This window comes from Sciurus carolinensis, chromosome 4 (genome assembly GCF_902686445.1).
Source record: "Sciurus carolinensis chromosome 4, mSciCar1.2, whole genome shotgun sequence".
NCBI classification, from domain to species: domain Eukaryota; kingdom Metazoa; phylum Chordata; class Mammalia; order Rodentia; family Sciuridae; genus Sciurus; species Sciurus carolinensis.
The window spans coordinates 66929333-66953628 of NC_062216.1; the positions used below are offsets into that span (position 1 = coordinate 66929333).

General features: G+C 34.2%; 1 protein-coding gene across 3 annotated transcripts in view; it reads right to left on the reverse strand.

Moving 5' to 3' along the window:
- The window catches only part of Dcp1b (decapping mRNA 1B), a 50203-nt gene that overhangs the window by 19501 nt on the left and 6406 nt on the right, over positions 1 to 24296 (reverse strand). For all 3 annotated transcript variants that reach the window (XM_047548294.1, XM_047548293.1, XM_047548296.1), the window contains one exon: positions 20211 to 20338. In XM_047548294.1, coding sequence (XP_047404250.1) covers positions 20211 to 20338 — 128 coding nt within the window. The remainder of the gene's footprint in view (positions 1 to 20210; positions 20339 to 24296) is intronic.

A 24296-nucleotide genomic window follows, 5' to 3' on the forward strand; every position in this document is an offset into this window, starting at 1 on the left:
TGACATTGGTCAAATTACATTGTTAAATTTTGTACATGTGTGAATATATAACAACAAATCCCATCATTATGTACAACTATAAAGCACCAATAAAAATGTGTAAAGAAAAAAGTAAAAAAAAATAAAACTAACATTGGAATTCTTTAAGTCCATGGAGAAATGTGTAGTAGCCCTCTGCACACACATACACACAGTCTAAATAAAGTGTTTTCCTTAGAAATATAGCACCTTAACACAACAGACATTTGGTAAATGCTTCTTACACAAATGAATACAGATTGAAAATGAAATTAGGATTTCTAAACTTCCTGGCTTCGAGACATCATTGTTTCTGTCCTCCATTTGCATATTTCATAAACAAATTTCATTTTTATTTTTAAATATTCAGAAACCTGATGCTCAAATTATGCCTAGAAACCTCCCTCCCTTTCTCTTCTCCCAGGAATATGCTAACTAAAAAACTAGCTTTGTGAGCTGTTAGAATAAGATACTGGAAAAAATAAAACTTAATTACAAATCTGACTTTGAAATGTCTGTATGGAAAATTTATAACTGTTGAAAGATTAGATAGGAATATAATTTAATCATTTAGTACTAAAAGAATATATAACATAGCTGCTGCTTATTCCTTCAATCATTTTTTAAATGAGTTGTACAGTAAATTCAATATATGCCTATCTCCACCATCTTTGTAGTAAAGGTTAAAACAGTTCCAAAATACATTTATAAATATCTAGTTGGGAATCTGGTGGTATTAATCATGTAAGTAACTCATTAACTACATATGCATTTTTGAAATCTCCATTTAAAACAGAAACAATATTATGATAGAACAATGAAGACCAACAAAATAAAAATTTAAAGGAAAACATTTTTAAAATAAAAGTTTCAAAACATTTATTTATATTAATATTGTTTTTTCATTAAAACAGCTGGGATATTCTAACTATACCATTCTCCCCTACCTCTTACCTGGTCAATGCCCAGGTATGAAACTTCTGCTTCTTGACAGTAAAGACTCAGACATCAAAAGTTATTAAAATGTCTTGTGAGTGCTATTTTAAGCAGGGATTTTAAAGAGGAAACTTATGAATCTGAATTATTAACTTGATGAAAGTTGGCAATGAAGTTTTAAACTTTGTGTAATTCTCAGTGTAAGAGGAATCTTTATCTTATCCACCTACCCACACGTGAAGGGGAAAAAAGTGGACACAAAAATCCCAGATTTTTCTTGAGGCATGTTAACCTCTTAGACAAAATTCAGACACATGTTCTTCTTATTACACTGACAATCTTTTAAGGAAAATAAGAACATCTGAGTTCTGAAGTTGTGTTCCTTTTTTTTTTTCCGAACACTAACCACTGAGCACATAACCACTGAGTACATAACCACTGAGCCACATCCTCAGCCCTTTTTAATATTTTATTTAGAGACAAGGTCTCACTGAGTTGCTTAGGGCCTAGCTAAATTGCTGAGGGTGGATTTGACCTTACCATCCTCCTGCCTCAGCCCCTAGCTGCTGGGATTTCATGTGTGCACCACCATGTGACATGTGAGAGTTTTTGTATCAAGACAAAATTCTTTCATCTCAAGATCTTTAAATGCATATCCGGAAACTTTACATTCAAGGTTGTTTCCAGTCCATCAGCACTCATCCCCCACTCCTGATTCCCTACACAGATTTCTACACGCCATCCTTCTACCCTCCTGTTCCTGTATGTAAAAGCAGATTGGAACATTGATGTTCAACCACTTAATAAATCAGAATTATTTTGTGTGTTTTGGTGGCTTAAATTTAGTTACAATACTAGAATCTTGCTTTTTTTTTTTTTTTTTTTTTGGGCTACAGGGAAAATATTCTTTTCTTGAATACTGAATTTTCCAAAACTAAGGCCCAATGGCAGAGGAAAAGCCAGCCATCAGTATCGTTAGTTAACTCTATTAGTAGAAACAGAATGGGTGTCATTCTTCTTGATATTAGACACTTGTGGCATTCGACATAAGGAACTAGATTTTCACAAGGGTAGGATGCCAAGGAAACTGTTGATAGAAACAGAAAAGCAGCTTGACATTGACATTACCATGAGATAACTGAAATTCAGATTTATGGAGGGAAAATGCTGGAAAAACATCTTTCAAATGTCAACTCAGAGTGAAAAAAAAGTATGGGTTTGTAGTAATTATTTAAGACACCATGGAGACTACTTTAGGACCCAACCATTTATCTCTGAAGCAACATGGTTTTAAAATTCATAACATGGGATCATTTTGAAAGAACTCTTCTCAACCCAGTTAAAACTTAGTTTGAACATAAAGTTTAAATAGTCAGTGTGTGTGTCAGGGTAGGGGATAAAAAATAGGTTTATCAACTGTGTTGGCCACTGAAAGGCAGAACCAAGATAAAATTTAGAACTGGGTCTAAATTTTTTTTCTCCCTAAAATAGTTTTGTGACTTGAGAGGCATTCCACTGGGAAAGGGGTTGTGAATTCCATTAAAGTGCACATTCCAACTGAAGTTTTCTGCCCAAGGTCTACCAACCTCTGTACAAACCTATCACTCTTCTACACAAGAGGGTATATCAGAACAGCTCGTGGTGATATACAAAAACCAGAGATCATCATGCCTTCTGGAGGTGATGAGCTGACAGGCTGACAGAAACCATTAACTTCACATTTCAATCCAAGGTTTCCTGTAAAACCACTGGGTGAGAGGCCTGTCCAGACACAGGCAGTGAGCACAGCAGGGAAGTTGGAAAAGACAAGAAACAAGAAAGGTGTGTTTTTAGAATTCTAAAACTTTTTTTAGTCCAAATTTGTAGCCATCGTATGGACTCTATAAATTTTTGTGGCCCCAAAATGTCACTACAGGAATAGTTTGAGTTTTCAAAAATTACGAGAAAAGAGCACAAGCAGGACTTTGGTTAGTTTTAAAATCAATGTATTAGTACACATCTGGAAATTTGCAATGCTCCGAGCATTTGTTCAGCCCACTACACCTGCATATCAGCCACTCTCCAGTCACCTGTCTGCTGAAACAGAGGTGAAGTTCAAGGGTACATTGGTGCATGAAGCTCAACTCAACTGCTTCTACATCTCTCCTGGAGGTAAGAAATCAAAAGTGAAGTAAAGAATAGAAAGAACATGTTGAAATTTACTCTTCATAGTCTAATGATACTCAGAATGTGACTTTCCACTCTAAGGACTCATCTCTTTGGCAATATTTTTTGTATTTAATAGGGACTTCAGCAGCACAGTTGTGAAATTTTGCCTAAAATTGCACTATCCTAGTTGATGCTATTTGAAAATTTTCAGCTGAAAAAAGATGATATTTCAGGTACCAGGCAATGTAACACTGCCTTTATATAGTAAAACACCTATCTTCTACTTTCCTTTAAATTCTGTGAGAAAGATCAGGGAGATGAAAATTTCCATATTAGATTTCATGTTTGAACTTTGTGGGTACACACAGACTAGATAGAGAGCAAGCTGATTATATTCAATAATGGAATTTTCTTCTTTTCAATTTCTTTAGTGGAAAAATAACAAGCTGATCTAATTTTAAGAGGCGAGTTAAGAGGTCATTACAGCCAACATCAAACATCACTTAAATGCACATTTTTGTTTGGAATCCTTAGATTCTCATTAGCATGGTGCATTAGTTTACTTTGGATGTTCCTTGGGGATTTACCCCGTCTTGTCTATGTTTCTAATAAATATTTCTATTCAATCTGCCCAAGATATTTAGCATTGTTCTATATTTTACCCCAAATACCTTTCTACTCTAACTCATAAAAGGTAGCTTGTAATCATTTAACAAGGATTTGGGCTAATATTTGTATAAATTTTTAAAAGAAGGCACATATTCATATAGTTAGTCTAAATAATGCCTTGGTAAAGTTTAAATATGCAGGATATCTGCTCTGGTGAGGCTTGGGCTCACTCTTTTTCTCCTTTCTTGCTTCGCTTCTTCCCTTCACACTTATTCCTGTCAAAAGGACAGGGAAACGTGTTTTTCGTGAAAGGCCATGGAAACATGGTAGTGACAAGTTACACAAATCTCTTCTGGGCATTTCAGAATAGACCAAAATTCTAAGAATTTGCTTGAAATTCTATTCTTTTCATGAAGTCTTTCTCAAATGAGTGGAATAATAATCTCAATGTAAAAATGAAGGCATATAATAATATAATTGGCATAAATGCCTGCTTTTGAGACTTTGTTTAAATATAGTATTTCTTGATTTATTATACCATTTATTTAGTTCAAGCTTTTATAAGTTTAATGACACTAATGATGACTAGTTACTAGGATTTGGTGGTAAGCAGCATGTGCATGCAGTCTCACCCTTCTGAAGGACTGAAAGATACTTTAAAAGTTAGAAAGCTAGAACCATGAAATTTCAGAACTGGAAGCCAATTAAGAAGTGTGCAGTTCAGTAACAGTTTTGCTAAGGAAGAACCTGTGATCTAAAAAGACTCAACGAGTTGGACAGTCATTTTCTTGATTTTGTTTTCTTTAAAATATGTGCCCCACCCCAGGCTTCCAAGAGAAATAAATGAAGCAAAAAATCATTTTTAATGTTCTAGGTTTGACTGTAAGACTGGAAATCAGTCTTCTTTAAACTAAGGTTCATGTGGACTCTCAAAAGGAAAAAAATGAAAGATAGAGGAAAGGACGAATAAGGAAGGAAGGAAGGATGGGAGAGGAAGAAGGAAGGAGGAAGAAAAAGCAAGGGAATGGAGATTTCTAGTAGGGGCAGTATTTTTACAGCAGTTAGTGTTGGAGCAGCAATTCCACCGTTGCCTATGTAACTGGCATATGCAGATGGGAAACAGGCCATGCTTGGCTGGCTCTGTGTGAACTCTGTACTTCTACCCGGTTTGGAATGTCTGCACTAAAAAATGCTTTCCTTTGGTGTGTTCTTTAATGCCTTTAAAGTAATGTTCTTTCATTCACCTTCTGCTTTGGCTTTACTAACCAAACACGGACACATCTTGTAAAACAAAATCTCCACTGGCCACAGAGAGTCTACATAGCACTGTTATCTTTGGTCCTGGGTCTGGTTCTTTTCATGTGACATAGTTTTACTGCACCTCACAAATCAGGGATCCCATGATCTCTGGATTGGAAGGTTCACAGCAGATGAGAAGCAGTTTTTATTTTATGGGTGACTAATACTCGTGAGTATTGGGGCAGGGGAGGGAACAGTAGAAAACCTGAACAGTAAAAACAACCCTTCCCTTTCTAAATAAATTAACTTCATTAGAAAGTTAATGCATTAAAAACAAACAGGTAAACAACCTTGTAACTAAAGTATTATGCTAATTTTGATTAAATTAATATGTACTCTTGACTTTAAATGTACTAGTAAAAGATGGATTTATCTTTTAGAAAGTTTTCATTTATAGCAAATGCATGTTATGTCATTAGGTCTTCTAATCCCCACAGAAGCCATACCCTCGCTAACTGGGAATGTTGATTCTGCTATTACCTTCAGGGTCACAAAAAGTCAGATGGAATCTTCTACCTTACATACTGATTCATAATTTTATTTGTTTTAGGGGAAACCTCTCTAAGAGATTTAAGAGAGTAAAGAAACTTCTGAAAAAATTGGGAAGCAGGAAAACCCACAGTTAGTAATAAATAGAAATATGAATAACTTATTCTACTATCTTGGACACATAAGTTTATATTTTCACTTTGTTCATAATCTTGCTGGTTAATTCAAAATTTCCTAGGGCACAAATACCAAACACGGATTCCCTAAAACATCTTATTTCTTTGAGCTCCTTTTCATCCTTGAAGACCCAGTCTTCCTCACTCTAACTCCCAACTTCTACTCTGTTCTCATCGCTTTTTTTTTGTACATTCATGTTCTAAACAAATTATAATTAAGTATTTACATATCTTTTCCTTTCATTAGACTATAAACTCCTGGAGGGTAGGGCTTGGTTAATGCATCTAGCACAGCAACTAGCCTGTGGTAGAGAGTCAACAAATATCTGCTGAGTTAAATTGCAAGCAAAGACTTAAAGCTCAGATCATCAACAATCCTTGCTAATTTCAATTCTGGGTTCATTAAGTATTGTGGCCTACATGTGTTAGACTCCTCTACTAATCAATGACACCTTCTACCAGAGATTACAGCATGGGGATTCACCTACTAATGTCCCTTCTATTTTTCTTGTAACTTCACTATGGGTTTCTTTTGCCTCAAACACTTCACATCTCTAGGCATAAGTAATGTTGGATTTTGCCATTAGGATATGAGTTTCCAGAGATTATATATTTCTCTTGGTCTAGCACTGTGTAGGCACTAATATACTCATTTTATGTGTGTTTATTATTACAACAATTCTACCATATATCATTCTTCCAGACTACTTGTCAGGCACCAGCAAGGAAGAGCTCAGAGTATGCAATGAATCTCTAAAGTCAAATGCATTTCTCTTCATTTTGAAAGAACACACACAGAGTAACCAATAGTAACTGATCTAGCAGAAAACTACTGTTTATATTCCAGTCATGCCAGATAATAGTAATCTCAAGCTTACATGTACAAGTACCTAAATTGTCTTAAAAAGATGAGATTTATATGCAGTGTCAATTATTCCAGCAACACTCTGAAAATCTTTTAAGTGAATCTTAATGTAAGGAAATAAATCCAGTCTCACATAATTGTAATTTGTTAGAAAAGTATGTTTAAACTAAATATAAAACAAAGTATTTCTACAGGTAAAAGATTTGTTCCAATGAAGAACAGACTTCCTCATATTTGAATCAGATGATTTAATCAAGTGTTTAACAATGATAGAAATAGCTTTGCTGAAAATAGCCTAACTATAAAACACATGATCACTGAAAAATTTCTAAGATTTTACATAGTACTGGTCTAATCAGAGGAGTTTATTGCTACTTTCTAATAGAAGAAAAGTGACTCAGAGTTTCTGTACTTTTAAAATTTTGACTTTAATCCATTAATATGGATATAGGAAATACCACTTTTCCAAAAACCTCTTATGTTGTAAGCAGTTAAATCATGCTTGGTTCTACTCTGAAAAAAAAAAAAAGCCCTTAGATTGTATATGGAATAATTCTAATATGAGTTCCTGGTCAAAATAGCTTTTCTTCCTCCAAAACCTGTAAGAACATGGAACAATTATAACTTTTCCTTCTGTGGGTTAAGAAGTAAATTAAACTTGATTACTGACCTAGATTATTTGAAACCATTTCTAAGTGAGTTCTGCACAAACACCAGTAACAAAAATCAGAATGTAAAAGAATATACATGGGGCTGGGGTTGTGGCTCAGTGGTAGCGTGCTTGCCTAGCATGTGTGAGGCACTGGGTTCGAGTCCCAGCACCATATATAAATAAATGAAGAAAATAAAGTCCATCAACATCTAAAATTATAGATTTAAAAAAATATACATGAGCAACTCAGTGTAGCCATAATGACCATACGCAAAGTACTGTGTAGGGCAGGGAGACTAAAGACGCTTCACTCCTTAAGCACTGAAGAAGACGTTTTGGAATTCAAACTTTCTCTGCCAATATTTAGACTTCTTCTATGCCCAAAACTGGGCTCTCTCAAACAAAAATATAAAATATTACACAATGCCAAGCCACAACTCCAGTGTATGAATCCAAATAGCATTACTACATGGATATTTCCTTGGTAAAGCCAAGAATCTTAAATCTTCATGGTTCGGGATAAAGTAGAAGGGACTCCACTTTGATTTTAGTCATATATATGGCAGTTCTTTAGATAAATTATCTTCTTTATATATATATATATATATATATATATATATATATATATATATGTCTCACCATATATGATTTTGCCACATGGGTTCCTCTTCATCTAAGCATACCAGGTTGTTATGTTAAATAAGTTTATATGTGTGTGTGTGTGCGTGCATATTTTTTTCCATTAAGGTGAATATCCTACATGCGAGTGCCCTAATCATTTATGATGAAAGTATAAAAGTTGTGTAAGTTGTGTGGTCAGGGTGAAGAGAAGTGTGGTTTACCCATTATCATGTACACGCTTGTGTGTGTGTTTCAAAGAGCTATCAGTTATCACCACTCAACACATGGAAAAACAAAACTATGAAATCCAGAGATACCACAGGCTCAAAAGTGAAATTTTACTTGGAGTCTTTCAGAGCTTTTTTTTTTTTTGTACTGGGGATTGAACCCAGGATATTTTACCACTAAGCCCTTTTCATTTTTTATTTTGAGACAGGGGTTTTGCTAAGTTGCTGAGGCTGGTCTCGAGCTTGCCTCATCCTCCCAAGTCACTGGAATTTATAGACGTGTACCACTATGCCTGACAGAGACTTCTTTAATTGACAGCATGGCAGTTCTTTAGATAAATTATCTTCTTCAGAGTTTAGATCCCTTCTTTTCAGCAAGAGTGGAGTACTGACAGAGAACAAAAAGTAATTCTGGATTTAAAGTCAGAGTGACAAGTTCCATCACTCAAGTCACAGGAGGTGTGTAAACCTTAATATATATTAAAACACACTAGATCTCCAAGCAATGGGGCATAATAAGTAGGTCTACTTTTCAGTTAGAATGGTAAAGGAAGATTAAAGACACAAAGTGAATTCAGTGATCACATTATAATTTTTAAATTTTAGTGGCCTTCTTTTCTTTCTCATTAAGCAGCACAGACTTCTCATTAAGACTTCTCATTAAGAAGCACAGGGTTCTTGAAGGTTACACCTGGGGCAACCAACTTACTCCTCTCACACAGGGCAAAAGAACTTCAGGATTGTACAGGTTGCCTAGTCTGATTGGATATGACACATTAAATTCCTTGTCTCCCATTCCACAGTATTCATAATTTGAATGAGTTTATTTTGAAAATCTATATTGCTGGGTAAATTCTAAAAAGAAAGGCATCCTATTGTTATTCCTGCAAATACTAAGTTTCTGCCTAGCAAGAATGTCAAGTATTTTAGCTGTAAAATTTCATTTAAGATGTTTCTTGACCCTACAGCACTTTAGGAGTTCAATAAAATCTCTAAAATAGTTCGTAAAATGGTGTGTATATATGCAAATAGATATTTTGGAGGTTGGAGAAGTACAAAGCATAGACCCCTAGAATAATACCCATTACATGGTAGGGTATTAAAAAAATATTTGAGGAAAGGAGGATAAGGGGGAGGGAGGAAAAAAGGAAAGAAAGGAGGAGGGAAAGAAGGGGGAGGGTGGAAAAAAATTTATCAGATTCTCAAAGGCATTTATGGCCTAATGAAGACTAAGAACTATTTGAGGCTATCAACATATGATAAATATCTTCAAATGGAAAAATAACCTATCAATTATCTATGGGCAGATAGTGTGGCTTTCATTCTCTTAGTAATATATTTACACGTGTTCACTATTAATCTTTCAAATTGCTTTTGTAATAACCCTTTGAATTGATTCCAAGATTAAAAAAAGAGGTGATAAAATCTTAGGGCCTTAGATTTGTTATATTGGAAAAATTTTTTTGTTCCGTGTAGCCTGAAATCTGGAAGACTTAAAAAGCACAGATTGGTTGCTACCCTCAGCCATGGAAAGGGCAAAGTATACAGTTCAGTTTTGGTTACTGCTTGGTAATAGTTTAAGAGGTGGTATTTTCAATCTCTACCATGAAGTGGGGAATTGGGAGGAATTTCTGAAAGCTGGGCAAATTTTCAGTTCTTTTGAATCAATCACTCCAAGTACAATATTTTCAAAGCTTTATCTTAAGCATACTGATGTTTCAAAATGCTGAACAAAATTGTTATACATACATACATATATAACAATTCTAGAATTAATGTAAATGATTTGGGAATTACTTTCATATCCAGATCTATTTGCTTTCTGTGCTTATTTGGTATCAGAGAACACAAACATCTGCCCTCAAGGGGCCTATAATTTATTACTCATGCCTACATAATCATCAGTAACCAATTAATTAATGGTAGTATAATAGCAAAGTAAAGATTTCATAAAATGCATTCTAAGTACAGTGAACAATGTTGCTTCCAAATTATGATCTATCATTGTTTGCAAATTTGACTCATTGCTATTATTTATTAAGGGTGTATAAAGGAATATTTTAACTGGACCTGTGGAAGAAATTAATGTTTATACTTTATAACTTAAGTTATCAAGAAAATACCTACAATTACATTTTAAAACTTCATTAATTATGTTATAGATTTTGCTTTAGGGATAGAATTGCAGACTAGATGCTACAAAACTGACTTTTTGAAAAATTGACTCTTAAGACAGAAATGGAAGATCAATTTTTTTATACTCAAGAAAAAGATTAAGTTGTATTGGTTTTCATATTTTCTACAAATAGAAGCCTTTCTTCTCTGACCCTGTGAAGAAAGCAGATGTCTCAAGCCAGGGTAAGGGGGTGTACTTTAAGTGACCCAGAAACTAGAAATGCAAACTAAACTATGTCTGTTACTTCACATTAGCTCAAACTTTCAGTTGAGTCAAGCTACATAAAAGGCTTTCAATATCACACTGGTTAAAAGTACTGCGGATATGTTTTAGAACAAGTATTGTTATATTTCCAGGTTGAGGAAGCCAAGATGCAAATCTAGGAGAGTGACATAATATCCTAATTAACCTATAAGAGGAAATTGGGGTTAGATGAAATAGTGGTTAATATATGTCAGGATAAAAAAGAAAGATAGGGGCTGGAGCACTTGCCCAGCATGTGTGAGACACTGGGTTCAATCTTCAGCACCACATAAAAATAAATAAAATAAGGGTATTGTGTCCACCTACAACTAAAAAAATATTTAAAAAAAAAAAGAAATATTAAGGGTTGGGGATGTAGTTCAGTGGTAGAGTGCTTGCCTAGGAGGCCCTGGGTTCCATCCCCCCATGGCAAAAAGAAAAGAAAGATAACAAGCTATACTTGACTATTCATTTCTTTGAAATCTTATTTTATAAGGTTCAATTATTTCTACTTTTTAAAACTGGGAAATAATTTAAATACAATAAAATGTACAGATCCTAAAATGTTCTCTGTTCAGTGAGTTTTTAACAATAATACACTCTCATAATACTGCAACTCAAAACAAGATTGAAACATTTTTATTATCCTTTTCCAGTCAACACCTGCAACCCTCACTTTCACCACCACACTTTTATCACCACAGATTAGTTTTGCCTATTCTTAGATATCATATAAATGGTATCATGTTATATATACTTCTTTGAGGATGGCTTCTTCAGCATGCTTTTGAAACTCATCTATGTCACTGAATATATCAATAGTTCAATTATTCCTATTGCTGAGTAGTGTTCCATTATATGAGTGTACCAAAATTTGTTCGTCCACTTACTTACTGATAGCCATTTGGGTTACTCCCTTTCTGCTATTATGCATGAAACTGCCATGAACATTTGTGTAAGAGTCTGTGGACATAGTTTTCATTTCATTTCTCTTCAGTAAATACCTGAGTGGCACTTGCTGGATTGCATGGCAATTATATATTTAAGTACATAAGAAATTGATAACTCCCAAATGGTTGTAGCGTATTACCCTCTCACCAGGGATGTGTGAGAGTTTCACTTGTTGGAGTTTCACTTGCTCTCCATCTCCATTAATACTTGGTAATGCCAGTCTTATTAAATTTTAGCCATTCTAGGGAATATGAGGTATTCTTACTTCAGCTTTAATCTATATATTCAAATATAGTATTTGATAATACTACCTGTTTCTAATAAAAATTATGTATTTTGTTGCTTCTATAATGTCCAATAAGCATAAAAGAAATGCTCAACATGATCAGGTATGGAAAAATGCCAACTAAAACCATAATAAACTGACATTTCAGAATTTCCAGAAAAGTGAAATTAAAAGGACCAACAATATCAAGGGTTGACAAAGATATGGAGCAACTGGAACTCTTTCACATTGTTGGTGAGAATATAACTAGGCACACAACTTTAGAAACCATTCGGCATTATCTGCTAAAGCTAAACAAATGCCTACATTATAACCCCACCAATTCCACTCCTAGATAGAAACCCAAGACAAATCAGAACCTAAAAAACATAAACTAGAATGTTTATGGCAATTTTACTTAGAACAACTCAAACCTGGAAATTTGTATAACCCGACTATTTGTATAACTTCCTTTAAAAAGTATGTCTTCCAATATTTTGCCAATTTTTAAATTAGCTTGTTGGTCTTATTATTATTAACCTCTAAGTGCTATTTATATATCCTCAATATAAGTGCTATGTCAGATATATGCATTCCCAATACTTTTTCCCAGTCTGTGTTTTACCTTTTCATTTTTAAAAAGGTATCTTTCAAAGAACAGAAGTTTTTAATTTGATGAAATTGTTACTTCTGGTGAGGTACTATTTATTATTTTTTCTTTTATAATAAATGCTCACAAGAGTCTATTTAAATCTAGTATTTGACAATACTACCTCTTTTTTAAAAAATAAAGAGCTGTATATTTGGTTGTTTCTATAAGAAAGAAAAAAATTCTTATTTCATTTGAAGATAAAATATCTGTAACATAAGCCTTACTATTTGAACTTCATGGCCATGGTTTAACTGAGCCATAGGAAAACAGGGACATGATTGGTTTTCATGTATGATACTTAAAATATCAAGTTTGTAGTGAATAAACTTCTCAAATCATAATATTTCAATGAGAGTCTAATAATTTTAAGGACACATCCCTAGAGTTTTAGAACTTAAGTAAAATATTACAAAGAACACATATTACATATATATGTATATACACACATACACGCATTGTGCATCATCTTATTCACATAGATGAAACAAACATTTTTCCACTTTATGTTTCATCCTATAACTATCAGATACTTCTCATTTACCTAATAGGATAGATGGCATTCTCACAACTCATAATGATTTCCAGCAACTTTTAGTGGTTACTACTATCTATGTGAAATTAACCTTAAGAAGCAGGTTAGTTCCTGTGTAAGATGCTAAAATTATTTAGTGCTTTGAGTTTCTATATAGGAACCGCACAAGATTTTAAGGTTGCTTAATGCCTGTTGGTAGTGTTCAATAAGAAAAACGACCAAAGAAATAGTTGTGAAATTTTTAGTTAAGATTTATTAGTTATCTTGAATAAAGAAATCCATTAAAAACAACTTGGCACTAATTGCAAGTATTTAATTATGCACACTTAATACAAGAAATTAAGTGCTAGAGGTGAATACAGAGATACCTTGTCCTGAAGGTGTTTGTACTCTTAATAGGGAAACTAGGACAAATGCTATATATAAGGTAAAATAGAAGTACAACTAGAAAGTACCTTTTATTTATGTCTGGTTCAGCATTTAGCATGTCATTTGGAACACATATGTTTATATGCCTGTCTTTTGTGCTAGGAAGGTAAACTCAAAGGAGGAAGGGATGTATTTTATTCTCTCTTGAACTTCTAAGTTCCAGCATAGAATCATTATCAATAGGCAAGTGTAGAATAAATGCTTGGGAAAGTTAAGAGATGTACAATACAGGGCTCGAGGTATAGTTCAGTAGTACAGCCCTTGTATGGCACACACAGGTCTGGGTTCAGTCCCCAGCACTGCAAAATAAATAATAAATAAATAAAAATGAGAGAGAGAGAGAGAGAGAGAGAGAGAGAGAGAGAGAGAGAGTGTGTGTGTGTGTATGTGTGTGTGTAGAAAGAGCGAAAGAAAAGAGGTATATGTTGTGGAGAGATAAAACAGATAATCAGATAGGGAAATAACAAAAACATCCAGGAGAGGGAATATTTAGTTGGATTCTGAAATATGAGTACAATTTATCTGGCAGAGATGGTCAGGAGGAAGGACAGAATTCAAGGAGGAATAAAAGAAGACATGTAAAAGCATGGAGAGAAAAGCATTCTGGGAAAGACTACAGTTGTGTTAGAACATCACACAAATGTGCAAGAGTGGTAAGTAGACTTGATCAGAAAAGTAAATTGTGACCTGATTATAGCAAGCTTTGAATATCAGGTGAAAAAGTTGACTTGGTAGACACTGAAGATCTTCAGGACAGTGACTTATGTTAGTGCTTTAGGAAAACAAATTTAGCAGTGATTTTGTATGGAGGAGCTGAACTAGCAAATTATAAGGTCAATAACAGTCTTTTTATTAGGTACTGGATTCAGTGTGCGGGTAGATGACACTGCAGGTAATCCTTTCATTCCTGATGTTGCTAATTTGCAGGGTTCTCTCTCTCTCTCTCTACCCACTCCACACCTGGCCACCCTTTCTTCCTTGATCAGTCTTGCCAGGGGCTTACTGGTTTTACCGACTACTTTCAAATAAATCAATCATCTAAAAACTTCATCTTTATTTGAAATGATTAGAAGTGTTTCAGATTTTGAAACTTTTTTGATTTGGGAATATTTGCTTAGACTTCACCAGTTACAAATCTCAAACCTGAAAATCTAAATCTGAAATGCTCTGAAATCTAAAATAGTATCACGTTAGTGCTCAAAGTTTTGGATTTCAGGGTATTTTAGATTTTTGGATTAGGAATGCCCTATCTGTATTTTTTCCTTTTTTATTGTGGTAGAATATTTAAAAACATAAAATTCACCATTTTAAAGTGTATAGTCCAGTGGCATTAAGTGAATTCACAATATAATGCAATTATCACCACTATCCATCACCAAACTTTTTTCCTCATCCAAACTAAAACTCTATACCCATTAAATGAGGAGTTCTCATTCTCCCCTTCTTCATAACCTTTATAATGACCATTCTACTTCTGACTATGAATTTGAATACTCTAGGTACCTCATAAAAGTGGAGCCATACAACACTTATCTTTTTGTGCCTGGCTTATTTCACTTCACTGTTCATCCATGTTGGAGCATAATAATAATTTTATTTCTTAAGGTTAAATACATTATATGAATCTATCACATTTTTATATATTGATGGACACTGGGTATTTTCCACCATTTGGCTATAGTGAATGACGCTGTTGTGAACATTATTTAGCTATCATTTGTTGAGTACATTTGTATTTATATTCAAAAGGGATATTGGTCCACAATATTCTTTTCTTGTAATGTCTTCATCTTGTTTTGATAGCATGGTAATGCTACCCTGATGAGATGAACTGGGAAATATTCCCTCCTCTTCTACTTTTTGAATGATAGTGTTTAGAATTGGTATTATTCCTTCCTTGAAAGATTGGTAGAATTCACCAATGAAAGCTTCTGTGAAGTTTTTTGTTGTTTGTTTGTTTTACAAATTGAATTTCCTTAATAGATACGGAACTATTCAGGTTGGCTAATTCTTTTTGAGTGAGTTTTATGATTATTTCTTTTTCACAACCACAAATCAGTTCATCTAAGTTGCTGAATCTATGTGCAGAGAATAGTTTACAGTATTCCCTTATTATCCTTTGACAGTCTGCAGGTACTTCTTTCATTCCTGCTGTTGTTAATTTGCACAGTCCTCTCTCTCTCTCTTTCTCACTTTTTCCCTTGATCAGTCTTGTCAGGGGCTTATTGATTTTATTGACTACTTTCAAAGAATCAGCTTTTGGTTTCACTGATTTTTCTCTTGTTTTTCTGTTTCCTAATTCATTCATTCTGCTCTTATTTAATTTCTTCTGCTTATTTTGGGTTTAATTTTCTTATCTTTTTATTTTCTTAAGGTAGAAGCTTGAATTAGTGCTTTGAGCCCTTTCTCTTAATAAGAATTTGATGTTATAAATCTCCTTTGGTTGCATCTTAAAAGTTCTGTTTATGTCAACTATTTTCTAATTTCCTTTCCTGATTTGGTCTGATTTTCAGGCTTATGTCTGCAATGAAATAGAGCATCTAAAAACTTCACTCTAATCTCATAATCATAGACAAGAAAAAAACTCAACATGCTGTCTTGGCTATGAAATTTGTCATTTCTCACCACAATTTAAGTATTATATTTGAGAAAATATACCTCTAAAGTATATATCCACATATTAAAATTTTATTTGTTGTGAAATGGAAAACACAGTAAAGAGTTATGCTAGGGGAAAAATATAAAAGATGTGGTCAAATTCAGCTTTGTTAAATTAGTTTTATTTGAGAGTCTCCTCTCAAGAACCAAGACAAAAGATTGTCAACTTTAAAAGGAAGTTATTTTAAACTTTGGAGCATACACTAAAAAGAATTAAGTATTCTTAGAAGATAAACTTTATTTGAATGCATTATTCACTGCTAGTATTTTCACTGCTCAGGCATGGGGGTCTTTTTCTTTTTTTTTGAGAAAGGGTCTCATATTTCCTAGTCTGGCCTTGAACTCATGATCCTCCTGCCTCAGCCTCCCAAGCAGCTGTGATTACACATGTGTGCCCCCATGCCCAGCTGAGCCTGGGATCTTGAAGTTGGTTTTCCCTATTCAAATGATGTTTCCATCTCAAAATATCATAGGTCATGGTATACCACCTAATCCCTTTAACCTCAGTATCCTCAGTTATAAAACAGGAATAACAGTGTTTCCAAGAAAAAGTTATGAGAATTAAATGAGATAGCCCATGTAAATGTAACATAATACCTGGCAGACAGTAAAAGATTCAGTAAATGTTTGCTGAATGAATGAAATTTTACCCTGACTTTATGAATTTTCACCTTATCTCCTTTACTTTTTGTTTAGTTCAAATATCATTACAGCAAAATTTAAGGGCTACAAACTCTCTTCTATAACAAAATCATTTACTTTGTATTTGATCAAAATTCAAAATATCTTTATTCATCAAATATCTTTTTTTGACTAATTAAATGAGGATAATTTGGAATTTTTGAATTTTTAAAATTTTGCTCTTCTAAATTCATCCAATTCAAGAGAAGGAGAGCTATAGCTTTAGACACTCATTTTTTTTTTTAATTGTATACAAATGGGATACATGTTGTTTCTCTATTTGTACATAGAGTCAAGGCATACCATTTGTGTAATCATACGTTTACATAGGGCAATGATGTTTATTTTTTTTTCCCTTCCCCCCCATCCCTCCCGCCCCTCTTTTCCCTCTATACAGTCCTTCTTTCCTTCATTCTTACCGCTCTCCTTATCCCTAACCCTAAACCTAACCCTAAACCTAATTCTAACCCCTCCCACCCCCCATTATATGTCCTCATCCGCTTATCAGCGAGATCATTCGTCCTTTAGTTTTTTGAGATTGGCTTATCTCACTTAGCATGATATTCTCCAATTTCGTCCATTTGCCTACAAATGCCATAATTTTATCATTCTTCATTGCGGAGTAATATTCCATTGTATAAATATGCCACAGTTTCTTTATCCATTCATCAACTGAAGGGCATCTAGGTTGGTTCCACAATCTGGCTATGGTGAATTGAGCAGCAATGAACATTGATGTGGCTGTATCTCTGTAGTATGCTGATTTTTAGACACTCATTTTTTTCATACCTAATTAATCTAAAAAACTGAGAAAACTCACTATGAACCTGTATCAGCTCCACTACTGTTTACCTAAAATGCCTAAATATGGTCTATGATATACATAGACGAAAGAGAAATGCCAGGACCCTCAAGTGAGATTCTTGAAATATGAGTATAATTTATGTGGTAGAGATTTTGAGGGGATAGAGTCTTCTTGAAAAACCAATCCTAGAGAGCCAAGTACCATGAAGCTTTCCTGTAATCCTAGCTACTCAGGAGGCTGAGTTAGGAGGATCACAAATCCAAGTCTAGCCTGAGCAACTTAGCAAGACCCTGTCTTAAAAAAGAGAGAGAAAGAGAAAGAAAGAAAGAAAAAAAGAAAGAAAGAAGAAAATAATCTGCCATCAGAGAATATGAAAACCATATGTAATTACTATATAAAATATTTGAATTATAAAAACATTTAAGAGGCATCTGAGACTCTGACAGCACCTGTGTTTACCTTTCTGTGTACCTGTGATGCCAGAGACTGAAAAGGCTTTTATAAATAAGTAAAACTAAAACCAAATGACTCTGGCTACAGAGGTAATCAGTATCGGATATTAAGAGGGGGGAAAAAAGAGGAAAATGAACACAGAAGAGTAAGTAGATCCATTTCCTTCCATTCTGTGTTCAACTGATTTCAATGCTTTTGTATGAAAATTATTAGAAACAATTAAATATGCATCCCAAAAGCTGCTTTCAATCTGCATTCATGTTTAATAGTAGAGGGAGTAGTCCAGGGGTTATAGAAAATGCAATGAAAAGAAAATGAGAATTTGTAGGTTTGTATATGGATCTGTCACTTCATTGAGTCTCAGTTTTTCCACCTGTAAAATGGCAGTAAAAATGTCTACCCTATGAAGTTATAATTATTAATATGAAAAACAAATGAAAATATGGAAAAATGAATAAATGGAAATAAAACAGTACTATTTGATAGAAATGTAAGGTGAACCACAGATGTGAGCCACATATGTAATCTTAAATTAAAAAATACAAAGAAGCAGGTGAAAGTAAGTTTAATAATACATTTTATTTAACCCAATATACCCAAAATATCATTTCAGCATGTCGATCAATATAAAATTAATGAGATTTTATTACATTCCTTTTCTTTCTGTCCCAAGTGTCTGAAAAATGATGTGCATTTTACAAGGACAGCACAGCCCAATTCATACTAGGCACATTTCAAGAGCTCCACAGTCACAGACTATGTAGCTATAGACTATTACAGGGGACAGCATACATTTAGAACCAAGGTGAGGTGAATTAGATTCAAACAGTATTTCCTATCAGATAATCCCTGTGGGACTGAGGGAAATTGTTTAAAAATCAATACATTAAAGAGATTTTGTATTTTTATATTTTTAGTATAGTATGTGATATGATATATAATAAGAATTTAAAATAAAATATGATCTGTACTGACTAGACCAAGTATTTATCAAAAATAAAAGAAACAAAAAATGATTTTGATAGGTCACTAAATATTTATTTATTCTATATTTTTCTGGTTATTTTATTGGGATTTGAATCATACATTAATTTGACACAGAATCTAATAATCTCAAAAAAGAAAGCCTTATATAACTATAAGCACATATACAATTCAAATTATATGCTATGATTAATAAAGTATATTAGATGGCAAAGAAACAGCTATAGAAAATATAATATCTCAGAAAATTTCTCTATAATGCAAAACTTTTAATTTTATTGGACCTCTCATTGGTGGTCATGTCAGTTTTAATACCTTTAATATTTTTTCTCTCATAAAAATTTAACTATTCTCTACATCTTAGCATTACCACCTATCATGACTTAATTATGTACAAATGTAATTATAAGCAAATATACCATCATATTTAATGCATTAAAATGATGGGATAATATAAGTTATTAGGATTATCAAATATTACTTATATTTATTATTAAAATTACACTGAATAGTACACAGTAAATTCTTATAAACAAAAAGTAGAATGGAAAATATACAGAAAACATTTCTTAACTTCAAGACCATTTTGACGCTACCTACAAAGTACAAGTGCATGTGTATGTACACAAACACACATCCATATATAGTTATATATTGAGTACTATGTTCTTGTTTTCTAGGTAAGGAGATGCCCCTGAAATTGATATAGTTTCATCGATCTTTCTCTGGTCCATCACAAGTGGTCAGACAAGACACAAGAATAAAATGAGGATAGAATATTAGATAGATGACTGCTACCTCATTTCAAATCTGACAAGGACGTTTTGATTACCTACTATAATTTCAGCATAACAAAGGATATGAAATTTTTAAGGTCTGAAACTCTTTAGATTTTCATTTTTCACTTACTATGTATTCAAAAGACAGTCATTCTAGAATATAGGCCCTTTCCCTCAAACATTTTTATCAGTGAATTCAGGCAGAGATAATACATGAGGAGAAAAAGTATCACTCACTGAACTGTTACTTCTACATTTGGTGGCTCCTACCATGTGTCCCTCTGCAGTCTTTTGACCAAGCATCTGTCTCCCATAGCCCTGATCAGGCTTAAGATCACTGATGAGCTCACACTACATAGCAATATAGCTGCTCAACACAGGGCTGACCAACTTATTACTTGAAGTTTTCCTGGTGAATATGAGACACCCATTTCCCCAGCTAACAAATGCTGACCCCTACAGTCACTGATACTAAACACAAACATAAAGGCATACTTTGCACAATTTTAAACACTTGGTCAAACTTCAGAAGTAAAACTACCCAATGTATTAAGAAACTCACATCTGGCATTTCTGTAGAGAAGGAATGGGTCCTGGAGTTGGAAATCCAGGTCTTTAGTAATGGGTTCTGTTCTATTTTCCATGCTCAGCCTATTCATAATGGTGAATCCATGCTTTGGAGAAGCAGACCTGAAAATCACAAAGAGTGGTGGAGGTTGTGGGGAGTCAAAAACGAAGTTGCTTAGTATATTACACTTGCACTGTAACTACATTCTGTTGTCTCTTTCAACCTTTCTATATGTATATACAGCTTTACACAAGCAGACTGTACCCATACAAAGCAACACTTCTGTACAATTGACATCATATGTATTAATTCATATGTAAAACATCACAACTGTCATGATCAGTCCTTGGTAAAATAGTTGTACTTTGTGTGTGTGTATGTGTATCTTGCGTGTCAATACATATGTCTTGTCTCCTGACCTATGGTGTAAATTCCTTTAAGACAGACATGGTGACTTCTAAAAACCTTATAGACAGATGCTTTGAAAGGATCTTGTAGTTCATATAGCATACCTCACAATTATACAAAGAAATCTTTCATAGAAAAAATTAGTGTTGGTCTGAAATTGAGAACTACAAAATCTCTTAGAGAAATGAAGCAATTGTGGTCAATGAACTTGTGAAGAGATATAGTATAAACTAAAAATTTAGGTACTGTTCCAAAGGGCAGATATTTTGTTTTCTTCAATCTAAAGCAAACAGCTTCATGGATACAAGTTTTTCTCAATAAAAATGTGGCATTTAGTGACTTGTTACTTTTCATTTCATTCAATAAATCTTGACTGCCTATACTATCAGGCAGAACCCAAATTATTCAGAGCATAAACTCTAACAACTACATGTGCATTTGTTTACCCTTGGGTGACAGCCATATAGTAATTCAACTGTGCAACTTCTGGTGACAAATGAAATGCCACATACTTACACAATGAAACTGAAGCAAGCAGAATTCATTTATTTATTTTAAACTACGGTTCTAGGGTTGTTATTAACAAACCCACAGAAATGTTATGAGCAACAGGAAGGAAAAAATGTTTATATCTTAGCCTCATTTCACTTCTAACCATTTGATGCTGATAAAGAAGAAAAACACAGCTATATTACCACTTTCAAAAATTTTTTAAAACCTCCAATTTAAAAATTGATGGAAGGCAATCTTTGTCCAGCTTATTTTAAAAAGAGGTAAAATGGTGGTAGGTATATACTCGATACCAGAAATAATCATGATAATCATTTAGACTTAGATTCAGAGGAAGGATGAAAATGTAATCCTTAAGAGCTCTGACAGGGATGGGGTCATAGTGCAGTGATAGAGCAATTGCCTAACATGTGTGAGGCACTGGGTTTGATTCTCAGCACCACATATAAATAAATAAAGTAAAGGTCCATTGATGACTTAAAAAAAAAAAAAAAAAAAAAAAAAAGAGCTTTGACAGAGGATCGTCTAGAAAGTTAACTCCAGAAATCAATCACCAGTGGGTCTCTGTGAACTGTTATTACAGGTAGGAAGACACAGGTGGACATGAAGAAATCATTCTTAAAGCGAGATTAGGTGTTTCTATACAAGAATCAGAACTTGATTCTTCATGTATTTCATTATTATAAAATTTTATAATATTTCATTACTACAAAATTATTACATACATACTATTAGTAGTGTGGGTACTATACCATTTTGCAGTTTATAAAATAAGCTCAGGGATACAGATGCCAGTTGCTCTAAAGAAAATTTTTGGAAAAGAAGTCAAATTATATCACTTAGCGGCTCTATTACTTAGGCCCTAAACTCCCTTTGGGTTTTTCTGTCCTTTTCTGCAAAGGAAAGTCCTCAACATACCAGAATCTGGGAGCTGGGAAATGACAGCAGTGGGGGTGTTGGGTGTGTGGAGGCTGCAGGTACCTATTCTAGAAGAGTTAGATTCGGGCAAGAGATTAAGTAATGGTAGGATTTCCTCCCTCAATTTAATAGTGTGTTTAATTACAGCTCAATTAAGACTTGGGGGTATAGTAAGAGGTACTTGAAAATACAAAGCTACATTTGGTTTAGATACAAGAGAAAATATTTGTATAATGTGTTACTCTTCCGTGCTTTAAAAAAAAAAAACCACTAATAATCCCTAAAATCAATCATTAACAAATCTTTCTTTCTCAAAATACAACACTTGTGAAAAATGAAAGAGAATGCATACTGTGTATTGGCACACAGTAGAGTTCAATCATTTTGTTTTCTCTTCACACTTCAAAATTCTCGGGAGAAGTCACACTGTACTGAATAAACTCATCTGGTAACATGCTCTGGTGCTTCTGGAATGTTTTAGAACATAAGGTAACCTAATATGCCAATAATTTTTACATGTTTCTGCCACCTTTCTGAGACAATCTGACCTCCATATTGTAGTCCTGGCCATTCCTTCCTTCCTTCCTACTGTTCTGCTGCCTCCACTTGTACAGACCTTCCTTCTCCACCCCCCCCCCCCCCCCAGAGACTGCCACTGTTATTGCTCTGTGCCCACAACTGGCCTCTCCGTACTCTTCCTGTTCTGCTTTTATTGTTATGGTTAATTCTTCTGTGTCCTTACTGGCCCTAAAACCCTACCATTAGTCCTTATCAATTTCCTCTTTACACTCACTCCTCTCACAATTTCAACTACCAAATTATTTCACACAACTCTAAACTCTCCACCTCCAGCCACCACCCTAACCCAAGTGGCTGGATACCTCCCTTTGAATGTCCTGCTACCATTCCAAAAAAAAGCATTACCTCAAAAAACTAAAGCCTAAGAACTGGAGTGGTAGCTCAGAGGTAGAGCATGTGCTTAGAATGTATGAGGCCCTGCATCTCCAACTCCACAAACAAACAAAAAACGTATCTTCAAAACAGATTCTTGACCTCTGGTCTTTCTATTCTGCCAATGACTTTGTCTTTGTATTCCATATTCAAAATATTAATGTTAATATTAACTTTGCCATTCCCTCTATTCATGCAGGCCTTCAATACCTTTCCATTTCAATTTTGGTCATTCTAGTCCCAAGTCTCACCATGTTTACTCCACAGCAATAATCCTAACCTAATCCTAATCCTAGTCCTCCCTAACTCCAATTTCTTCTAGAACCTATTCCTCCTAACAATGTTAATACATTTGCTTTCCCCTTATTTCCTCTGATACTCTCGTTTATAAACCTTCAATGACTCCCCACTGCTACGAAAATAAATGGCAAAATTCTCAGAGCCATTCCATGCCAGAAAAATCTCTTTACCTGTCCAAATATAAACCCTTTGCAATAAAGAATTACTTTTTCTCCTAGGCGCAGTGGCACACTCCTGTAATCCGAGCAGCTCAGGAGAATCCCAAGTTCAAAGCCAGCCTCAGCAATTTAGTGAGTCCCAAAGCAACTCAGCGAGACCCTGTCTCAAAATAAAAAAGGGCTGGGCATGTGGCTCAGTGATTAAGCGCCTTTAGCTTCAATCCCCAGTACCCCACCAAAATAATAATTTTCCCCACTGTCCCTTTCATCTATTAGGTTCTATGCCTCTGCTTTCACCATTGAAGAATGGCTGTCCCTTTCCCCCACACAAGTTCAGTTCTACCTCATTTCTTACCAATTCTATAAAACCTATCATCAGAGCATCCTACTCATTGCTTATAACCTATTAAGTGGAACTCACCATAGTCTATCCTGTATTGTTTGTGTGTGTGTGTTGTGGTGCTGGAATGGAACCCAGGGCCTCACACATGCTAGGGAAAGCACTCTACCTGAGCTATACCCTCAGACTCTTGGTTTATCGCAAATGTGAATATATGTATAAAGAAAATATACTTGTATTTCCTTTTTCTTCAATGAAATTGCTACCCCAAAAAGGGTTTGCACTGGCTTTCGTATTTTATCTTTGCATTCCTCACTGAAGGTAGATGGAATTTAGCTAAGACATTTCATATGAATGTTTATGTGAATAAAAATTTTAGCTATTAAGACAACATACATACTATAAGTCTCTTTGTGAGTGATGTTAACAATACCTGAGAAAAAAGAATGATTAAAAGCATAAGTTTATTACTCTATCCTGATGCATATTGCTAAC